Below are 10,318 nucleotides of genomic sequence, written 5' to 3' on the forward strand. Positions count from 1 at the left end.
TGTGTGTGTGTGTGTGTGTGTGTGTGTGTGTGTGCGCTAATTGCTAAGTTCCACATGCTAAGTTCCACGTGCTAAGTTCTGTGTAAAAAGCAAACAAGTAAGACAAGTTCAAAATGAATATAACAGCAACATTCTACAAAAAAAGCATCCAGAACTATTTCAATACTAAAGGATGTTGTGTCTGCAGGGAAAAGAAAAGGAATATAATTGAAAACAGGGGGGTCAAAAGTTGACATTAAGCTGTTATTCAGATATATGATCGGCACAACATAACAGGAGCAAAGGTTAGCCATCAATTCTTAAAGCTACTGATGTAAGAAACAGTATTCAGAAATTCCTAATCAATTAGGAAACATATGTCTGATATTGTATAGCGTACTAGCGCATACTGATGACCACGTTTAAAAAAAATGATCTCGAGGCAAAAGCCAGTATCCCAAATATTCAATTGCAACATGTGTATCTGTTGACACATGCCAGACAGAGCCAAGAGATTGCCCTGGAGCACTCCAAATGTTCCAGCCTCCAAAAGATATAGAAGGCTACCCAATCGATACGGTGGAGCGAAAAGGCCGCAGGAGAATTTCTCAAAATTCAATAGATAAACAATGAGTTGGAAAAAACAACCATAAGCACAACAGTAAAGAAGGCTGTACAGCACAAGCTGAGAATCAGTATCAAACTATTGTGTGATTATGGCTTAATGATTCCAATTATTATACAGTATATTGCTCTCATGTCACAGACTTGAGCTGAAACCTATTTTGAGTCTGACACAACCAGGCTCAACCAATTTGACTAGACTAGTTTGAGTGACCTCTTTTTCCAATGACAAGAGAGGGTTTTTGATCTGGACAGTCCTCTGGCAGAGAGGCTAGGAGAGGAGGGCTGAAATGCTCCCTGGCTCCCATTCCTCACCCCTCTCCAAATTGGACATACTGTAGATCAGGGTTCCCCAATAGGTGGCCCTATGGGGATTTTATTTGGTTTTCTGAGAAATATATTTGTATTATTATTATTTATGTTGTTGTTGGACATAAAAGACTGTAACATCACCAGGAAATCAACTCAAAATTATATTCATTTTAAAAATGTATTCTGATTTTGAAGCCTGTCAATCACACCTATACATACCCTATGCTATGTATTTATTTACATACTTACATCAAAATTTGTTAAAATACTAGTGAGAGAAATCATATGTCATATCATGCTATTTCAAATAGATAGAAATCAGATTGACTTTCAGTAGTTCCAAAGACAGTCGACAGTAGCCTGCTGTGCCCTGGAAATGAATGAAAGAGGCCAAAATGGGCACGCTCACAGGCAGGATCACAGAACACAACCAACATCTGTTGTCTCAATAAGAGGAGTCACACTTTAACAAAGTATGTACTATCTACTGTATCTACCTATACCAGGGTTCCCCAATAAGAGGCCCGTGGGCCAAATTCGGCCGGGAGTGATTTTATTTTTTGGGGATATATATATATTTTTTTTAATGTTAGACATAAAAGACTGTAAAATCACTAGGAAATCAGCTCAAAGTGATAATTTAGGAAATCTGCTCCCAAGTATTCTTGTAAATAGAGAGGGATATGTGATCGTATCCCAATATAATCAAGGTTTGAAATGATTCCATTTTTTGTCAAATACTATATCTGTTCGGGATTATTGCAGTCAATTTGCAGTGTGCAAATTATTTATAACTATGTTCCGCCCCCGACCATCCACCCAAGGAAAAATCGATCCCACGGCTGAATGTAATTGGGGACCCCTGACCTACAATATCTGACAGTCTGCTTTCTAAATGCCATATGAATGCATGGAGGGAGGCAGTCTTTCTAGGTTCAAAATAAATGTTTTCAAAGAAAAAAAGAGAACAGTTCACTAGGGATTGAGTGTTGAGTGAGACCATGTTGAAGACATGTGGTGAACAGTACAGTATATCAGGCCATATTTACAGTTAGACTAAAAATATCTGGCAGGAGCCCATAGGTGCAGTATGACTGCCTGGCATATACATTATCAAACCCTCCTGGGTGACACTGATCGTATAACAAATCAATTAGCACTAGGTGGTTCATCAACATTGTTAACACCAAAACATGCCTGATGGCTACATATGGTGCTGTGTCAAAACATGAGTCCTGTCACATTAACCAGAATAGAGGAGCCATATGACAGATTCTGAGTCAGGTGTCCATTTTGGAACCATCTCAGGCTCTGGCTCAGTCTTAGGCAGTAGCATTAAAAGCACTGAAGGATGTAAGTAAGCCAAATTGCTTATTAAAAAAAATGTAAGCTGTAAAAGTGCTGGATTTTAATGTGTATAACGCCTTAGTAACGTTTGGCAGAGCCTGGGCAGTCCACCTAGCAGAGTCCCAGCAGTAAGGCTAAGACATGGCAGAGAGAATCAGCCCTGGCACACACACAGCTACACTGGGGGAGAAGAGAGATGGGGAGCCATTTTTAGAATATCAGGGGGCGTCGAAAGAACGATGGACGAGCGGCGTGTAAAAATCAGAGCATGTTCTTGGTTAACGTTTGTCTACCGCTGAGCAAATGTTGATTTCAGATACTTAAGCCCTGAACATAGTGGTCATTTAAGGCCTTTTAAATAACATAATAAAAGAATAATCCTCCAAAACAAAATACTAAAATCCACATTACAGATTACATAACAGTCCCCAATTTATTTTATCAATCACAACAACCATATTGCTTGCATTATAGTACATTATAGCAATCCTTCCCCATTTTCACCAGAAAATCTATTGGGTACAGATCTTTCGGGTACTTAAAACAACATTCCATTAAGGCATTCAAATCTACCTTTTCAAAAGTGATATTACAGCATACTATAGACCCAATGAAGGATCCTCCTCCTCTGGGTCACAGTACTGGTAGATGATAGGCTGTGGCACTGGCACCTCAGAGTAATGGGTGAGCTGAGCTGAACGGCTCACTGAGAAGTAGAGTGTGTGTGTGTGGAGTCGATGTGTGCAGACAGGCCCTGCCAAGGCTCCAACCAACCCAACCACGAGACACTCTGACTGGGCTCTGTTTGAGCAAGCAGCAGCCTGGGAGGACGAGGACTTAGTTCACTCACCGAGGCAGAAAGAGCAGAGGCCCACCTAACTGCATAAAGTCAGAGTTATCTCACTATCTCTCTGGAAAGGGAAAGAGTGAGTGGTGTGGGACCCACGTGTAACACTCATCCCTCCTTTGTTTTGTGGGTGGGAGGGATGGATGGAGGCTCGGGACAAAGAAACGCATTACCAAAACTGAGCTAGTGTGTAGGCTTTGCGAGGGGGTGGATGCTCGAGGGAGAAGTTGTGCGGACCCAACCAAACATCTAGGATCAGATTACCCAACCTTAAATTGTTCATTTGACCATTTGAAGGATTGTAAAACAATTTGACCCTAGACCCATACATGAACTATTCCCTGTTTTTCTGAGCCTACGAGAAATGAGTAACAGGTTTTGATCGCTTAGCAAGACAGTTGTTTCCCACTTCTGTTCCAATTCAACCTACCATGGAACTTAGGCTACAACGCTCACCTTATAGAAATGAAATCCATCAGTTCCATGGTGACACCAAGTAACTTGCAATAATTGGTTGTGTAGCTGACATTAGTCAGGGTGACCTTCTTCTTGTACATCTGTCCCACATCAAAATCCTGCAACAGTATTTYGATTTGTGAAATACCTGCATGTCATTTTGTCTGAAATGACTGCACAGTATGAAATAACTGCATGTTCTGCAATACAATAAATAGTTACACAATGCAGAACAATGTACCTTGAAGAGGATGATTTCTGGTTTGCTGATGAAAGGTGAGCCTTTAAATTCCTTCCCCTGTATAACTCTTTTACCAGCCACTGGAGGTTTCCCTACCGGCAGCAAAGACATATCCTGTCTCTCTGCTCGCGACTGTAATGATTTAGCATCTTCATTTGGAGTGCTCTGGAAAATCAGGGGGGAAATGAACACCAATTCAGGTCATATTTCAAAGTTGAAAAATATCTATATATTGATATACTACAGCTTGAATTTTAAACAAACAGATATAACATTTTGGCATATTTTTCTTTCAAAGCCATATTGGCACAAGAGGGCATGGCCAATGCAACCAACACCATGCCATGGAACAAATGAAATAAACAATATGTTAACAATTATTTAGAGGCAGCATCTCTAAATTCACAAGTACACTACAGTAGACAAACTCTACAAACAAAACAGAGTATGATTGTATTTAGTAGTTGCATAATATGTAGCGTACTGTAGAGACTGGCCTGTAGTTATTGTCTACCAGTGGAGACCATTCTGAATTCTCATAGACAGGCCATTCATGTCCCGCTCAGTTAATCATGGCAGGCAAGGCAGCATCCAAACACAAACAAGACAAGACATCAGCCTTTGAGGGAGAGCGCTAATGTGATATGCATTTAGGAAAATTGCAGTGATTTCAGTCTCACCCTCAAGAGTTAAGGAGCTGAGTAATTTTGGCCTATGGTCCTTTTCTCATTACAACTCAGCTCCCAAACCAAACCCAACCCAATGTGTCGTGATGTTATGAGTACATCATTTGCAGAAGTGCACGTGAAAAGTAAAAACCTTTCCGCATGACTTCTCGCACACAGGACTATCTGGCCTGAATGACTGTCATGTTCCGTTGGAGGCTTCCAAGGCACCAGCAAATGAGAAGTGATGTCTGTCGCCATGGATCTCAAGAGTGGGAGAGAGGCAGTAGAGGAAACCCACTGCTGCTGGCTGGGGAGTAGTAGAGCAGTTCTAAAGCCATCCTTTCTCCTGTTCTATAGAATGTGACCTAGTGGTACCAGTCCCAGTTTAACATTTATTTCTCACTTCCTATTTCATAGTTCTCACTAGTCATTTGTGTTTTCAGATTTACCACAAGCCAATAAGGCTTGATTGACCACACTATAGAACAAATTACTTATGATTACTATACTTATGGATATACATMTATTTTGAGATGGAACACAACAAGGAAATGGAGTTGAGCATCATGTCTAATCTCAATATGATTGTATTTGTGAGTTGATGATGATGTGTGTCATTAAAATGGTACCTGGTGAACTTGACGTGTCTGGTCCCAGAGGCCAGTGAACTCAGGCTGCGCCAGGTTGTCAGTGAGGCCCTGCTCCTCCTCCAGGTCCCTGCTCTCCTCCTGGTCAGACAGCTCTGATGAAGAGCTGCTGTCACTAAACACTGTGTCCTGCTGGGAAGGACGTGAGAGGATGTGTGGATGCTCATGGTCGAAAACAGACACATCAAGCTGTCACAACGTGCCTTCAGAGTGAGATGTGCAAAACTCTCTGCCCACATACATACGCACATGCACACGCATACACACACAACGAGAGGGTATTAGGTACCCTATTACTGCTGTGAAAAATAGCCAACTATTTATGGAGTTTTCATGTCATGTGTACCAATTTGTTTTATTACTCTTGTTTCAGCAGTCTGAATTCTTCATCTTCGTCTGTGATATTTCCACTCACTCGTTTTCTTTTCTCTTCCTTTGTTTCTGCCGGCTGTGGATCAAGGCTCTGAAGGAGCTTCTCTGGAGATCTCTCCTGCCCTGCCAACCTCTCCACAAGGCTGACTTGGGTGGGAGGGAACAGCAGAGCATGGTGCCTCTTACGTCTCTCTAACAACTCCTCTTCCAGCAGTAACTTGGAGACGATTTCCACCCGTTTGGATTTCTGCTTCTCCTGAAATTCTCTGAAAAATGACCACAACAACAAGCCATTGTGAGCAAAATAGGATCATATTTCTCCTTGGCGTGTTATTGTGAGAAGAAAACACCCACTCATTGAGTGGGAGAGAGAGAAGTAGATTGATCAGAAGAACACACTCTTTCTTTCGGTGGAATTCCTGGAGCTTTTTCTGTTGGTACATGTACTTGGTGCTGTTGATACCCTGTGTCTGTAGGGACTCTCTCAGCTGTCTCTCCTCCTCCTCTTGTCTCCGAGCCTGGGCTCTGGCCCTCGTCTGTTGGGCTCGCAGGCTCTCCTGGAAACAACACAAATGTAGAGTGAACAAGGTCAAGGAGGGATGACACTTTCCCTTCGTTCCTGAGGACAAAACACAAACTAGGCTTTCAGTAAGAATAATACTGACGCTTCTTTAAGCAGGGAATATACTGTGTGATTTGAAAACAATGATGCAATGATTGTAGTAATCAATTAGAAATGAGGGCTTCATCACACTGTGTTCACTCCACTAATACAGTAGCAATTGGTCAAGATTATTAAACTGCTAAATCGTACAAAGAGGTCCAAAATGTACTCCCAGCTTAATACAGTAAATCAGAACAAATGTCCGTCCATTGCAAGGCAGAAGTAATTGTGTCACCTGACAATGTGACGATGCTCATTGCCATTTTCCATTATGCTGGACCCTCAGAAACACAAGCTAGGAGCTGAGAACCAGCGCTCTTATCTTAACTCTACTCAATGCTTAAACAATAGCCTTGGGTCGTGGCATTCAATGTTCACCCTCAAAAAAGTGTCCACTGCTTACTTGGGTGCATGCAATGTTGGCCTTCAATGACAGGACTGCCTGCATCCTTTTCTGCCTCAGCCCTCGACTCTGCTGCTCGTTCTCTGCCTCTTCCCGATGCATCCTGGACACAAAAGGGACGTAGCGATCACTCAAGAGCGAAGGAGGGTGCATACATTAATTTGATATGATGTTAATTATGAACTGCTATGAGATATCTGGTTATCAACTCTCTTACGAGTTCATAGCTAAGTTCAATACATTCTATTTGCTCATTTTATATGTGGTACCTGTTGATAGGTTGAACACAGCTGTTACCTGTTGATAGGTTGAACACAGCTGTTACCTGTTGATAGGTTGAACACAGCGGTTACCTGTTGATAGTCTCTTTAAGATACAGCGCTGCTTTCTGGCGGCTAGCCTGGGCCAGCTCTGCGGTCCTCTGACAGTGAGTCTCCTCTTCCTTCTGTGTGGCCGCCTGCCTCCTGTTAACAGACAAACAACATCACGTTCAAACGGAAGGAATCTTTACTAATGACAAATCAATTATCTCAGTAACATTAGACTAGGCTACTGTGTAGCATTTTTTTGTATGTCTATACAGTTAGATTAACCTGGGTCATGACAATATTATGGAAAATGTTATCATAACTACCATGCATGGCACTCTGTATGTAGTCTTTCGTGACAGACATAACGATTAAAATGAAAACGTGATATCTTGTATTGGTATTTATTATGGATCCCCATTAGCAGCTACTCTTACTGGYGTCCAGCAAAAATGAAGGCAGTAATATATATTATAATTTAAAAAAATGATGCATTAAAATACATTTTACAACATATTCACAATACATTAACTGTGTGCCCTCTGGCCACTACTCTAGTACAACACACAATCCAGGTGTACGTGTGTGTATAGTGTGTATGTTATGGGTGTTTGTATMTGTGTGTACAACATTTCTGGGTGTCGAGATGACTCTGTATGTGACATTAGTATTGTCTAGTTTGTGTGCAATAAAGTTATGTTGCTCACAAAAAAATGAACAAATCAAAAGGAGTGAGCTGCTTTACGCTTTGAGGCACTGTGTCCGGAGCTGCAGGCTCTGGGTGGAGGTGTACTCCTTCTGCAGCCTGGCCTCCCCTCTCTGGGCCTGCAGCGCCTGGTAGGCCTGCTCCTCCTCCTGCACCTCCACACGGAGGAGGGAGAAACCACCCATTTCCACCTCCACCTGACACATTTCCAGTCTGCAGAGAAAGGGGAAGCGGTTGGATGGAGGGAGAAAGAGAGAGACAGAAAGGGGGAGTGGGGAGGGAGAGGAGGGGAGAAAGGGTGAATGGGGAGGGAGGGAGGGAGAGGAGAGCGAGAAAGAGGGGGGGGGGGCAGGGAAGGTCAAGGATGACAGTGGTGCTAAAGCTAGTAGTCAATGTGCAGCACTATGACATTTCAGCTGGGAACTGAAGAACTCAAGTCTGCAAGGAAAATGGTTTGTTCTAATGGGAGCTTGTGGCATTTTAATCCAATTGCTCTTGAAAAAGCATCTTGGATGCAACAATAAACATCTGTTTTAAGAAAGAATTATAATTGCAAGTAGCAGAAGTATTGTAGCTATTTGCCCAACTGGAATAGCACTCAAAGGGTGAATATCTCTTTATGATAGATAAACTTGGCAGTCACTTTGAAGCCTTGTAATGGGGCCTAAATCATTCTGCTYCAGTAGTGCAGACTCACTCATGTTCTCTCAGAGTGGTGGCCACATGTGACTCCAGCTCCTCCTCTTGCTGTAACTCCTGACACAGGCGCTTGTGCTGGGCTCGGAGGCGAAACACGGCCGCACTGCATGAAAACAAATGGGTGCTAAGAGACATTGTATTTGTTACCTAAGTGTTGTATAAAAGAAAATCATTATCATCTAATTGTTTTGTTTGGATCAAGTCAAAAACAATCCCATTAACATGGGGATAAAGAGGTCATCAGCTGGGGCCATAAATATCAAGCGTCTCAGAGTAGAAGTGCTGACTTAGGACCAGTTTTGCCTTTTAGATCACAATTAGTAAGATTACATGGACAGGGGGGATCTGATCCTAGATCATCACTCCTACTCTTAGTCACTTGATACAGTACATACGCCCCCTGACCTGGCTATATCTGGGTTTGCTTTGTTTGTGCCTACCTGTTGTCGTCCTCTTTCTGTTGCTCTATCTCCTCTTCCACTCGAGCTCTCTGCCTCTCCAGCTCAGAAATATGCAGACGGCAAACTTTGAGCTCCTCTCTGGAAACCAAGAAGTAAAGGCAAAACACTGCACTAAATCTACAACAACAACAAACTACAATGTGAAAAGCTCTCATTATGACAGTCACAAGAACATTCAGAGACTGTTAGCAAGGTAATATGTTGGATGAAGATGTAAAAATGAATTCATGGCCATTTTGTGACTGAAGGTGAATCCATAAAGAAAGGTGATATTTATTGTGCTGACAAAGAAGTAATGAAGGTGTGCTGAAGCAGGTACAGCTGTGAGATTTCAACGCACCCAACAGCTTTGAATGGCCCAATGTTCTCTTTGCAATCTAATGAAGTACAACATAACAATCTGTGACTGGGCTAAAGAGCTGAAGCAAATAATGATGGATCATTATGCTTCAGGCCATCTGTATATTGGCTAAAAGCCAAGAGCTTAAGAGTGTTTTTATGCAGCTATTCCAATATGGCCCTGGCCACAAAAAAAGATTGCCCCACACAATCTACTGCAGTGTGGTGTTTTGTGTCAGCAGAGAATGACCACCATTTATGTTAGTGCTAAAGGTCTGCATCGCAGCTCATTGGGTGCTTAATGGCTTTCTGTAATACAAAACAACAACAAATGTGGACACATTATCAGAAATGCTTCCTCTTTGGCTGAAATTATTTTTCTTTTAATAGTCAAATCAATGAATTACAGAAACGATCCCTTGGTTTAGGGCAGGACTAAAAAGGCGGCATTGAAATGTCTTTGGGCAGAACAAATCTTTGATTTGTGTTAAGGTGGCATACAAAGGTCTGATCCTTGCCAAACACAGGCCATGTCCCAAATTAAACTTCATTTCCTTTATAGTGCACTACAGAAGTATTTTGGATGCAAACACAGACCTGGCTTTCAGCACGTTGTGCTCCTTCTGTCGGTGGAAGCAGTCCAGCTGGTCCAGGTTCCTTCTCAGCTTGAACATCCGTGCTGTCTCAGCATAACTCTTCTTTCCGCTACATCCACCATCCTCCCCAAGGTCGTCATCATTATCCGCACTTTGCAGATTAAAGAGACATTGGCTAAGGTTTGGTGAATGGTCAAGAATTGATCATTATTAATAACATGGAGTAATCTAACAATATAAAGCACACCACTATTAATGTAAAATAATTTCTTGATAATCCTTCATCTCATTCCCAGACACTTGCGCAATAGTCTTGGAATGAGGTTAGATAATCCTAGACAAAATATTATTACAAGTAAAAAGTTAATTATAAGCCAAAATTGGTATGTTGTATAAATAAAGTGGAACATTTAAAGCCGAATTAAAACAGATTTTTCAATTATCAAATCATCTGTCCTCAAAGCAGCAGAGACACCCACCAGTTAGTAGCATCTAACTCTAAAGACAACTCTGTTGCATCCGTTGGTTGCCTTTGTGCTGGGTCCTCTCTGAAGGTCTCCTCTCTTGTGCCTTCATCTGAATTTGTGGGAATACAACTTTATAATGGCTAACTAGCTAGGCTACCGTATGTTTGCATTTGCATGCATTT

At 41.9% G+C, this 10,318-nt stretch overlaps 1 protein-coding gene across 3 annotated transcripts in view; it reads right to left on the reverse strand.

Annotated features, from left to right (window-relative positions):
- cfap74 (cilia and flagella associated protein 74) overlaps positions 1-10,318 on the reverse strand; it is a 49,169-nt gene that overhangs the window by 38,179 nt on the left and 672 nt on the right. For 2 of the 3 annotated variants that reach the window (XM_024005439.2, XM_024005438.2), the window contains exons 3-14: positions 10,149-10,245; positions 9,671-9,820; positions 8,714-8,812; positions 8,272-8,376; positions 7,614-7,787; positions 6,914-7,024; positions 6,561-6,663; positions 5,893-6,050; positions 5,537-5,759; positions 5,104-5,253; positions 3,807-3,971; positions 3,566-3,684 (exon numbers count right to left, since the gene is read on the reverse strand). In XM_024005439.2, coding sequence (XP_023861207.1) covers positions 3,566-3,684; positions 3,807-3,971; positions 5,104-5,253; positions 5,537-5,759; positions 5,893-6,050; positions 6,561-6,663; positions 6,914-7,024; positions 7,614-7,787; positions 8,272-8,376; positions 8,714-8,812; positions 9,671-9,820; positions 10,149-10,245 — 1,654 coding nt within the window. The remainder of the gene's footprint in view (positions 1-3,565; positions 3,685-3,806; positions 3,972-5,103; positions 5,254-5,536; positions 5,760-5,892; positions 6,051-6,560; positions 6,664-6,913; positions 7,025-7,613; positions 7,788-8,271; positions 8,377-8,713; positions 8,813-9,670; positions 9,821-10,148; positions 10,246-10,318) is intronic. The other variant, XM_024005440.2, reaches the window with a different exon arrangement.

Source organism: Salvelinus sp. IW2-2015, linkage group LG17, assembly GCF_002910315.2.
Source record: "Salvelinus sp. IW2-2015 linkage group LG17, ASM291031v2, whole genome shotgun sequence".
NCBI lineage: Eukaryota > Metazoa > Chordata > Actinopteri > Salmoniformes > Salmonidae > Salvelinus > Salvelinus sp. IW2-2015.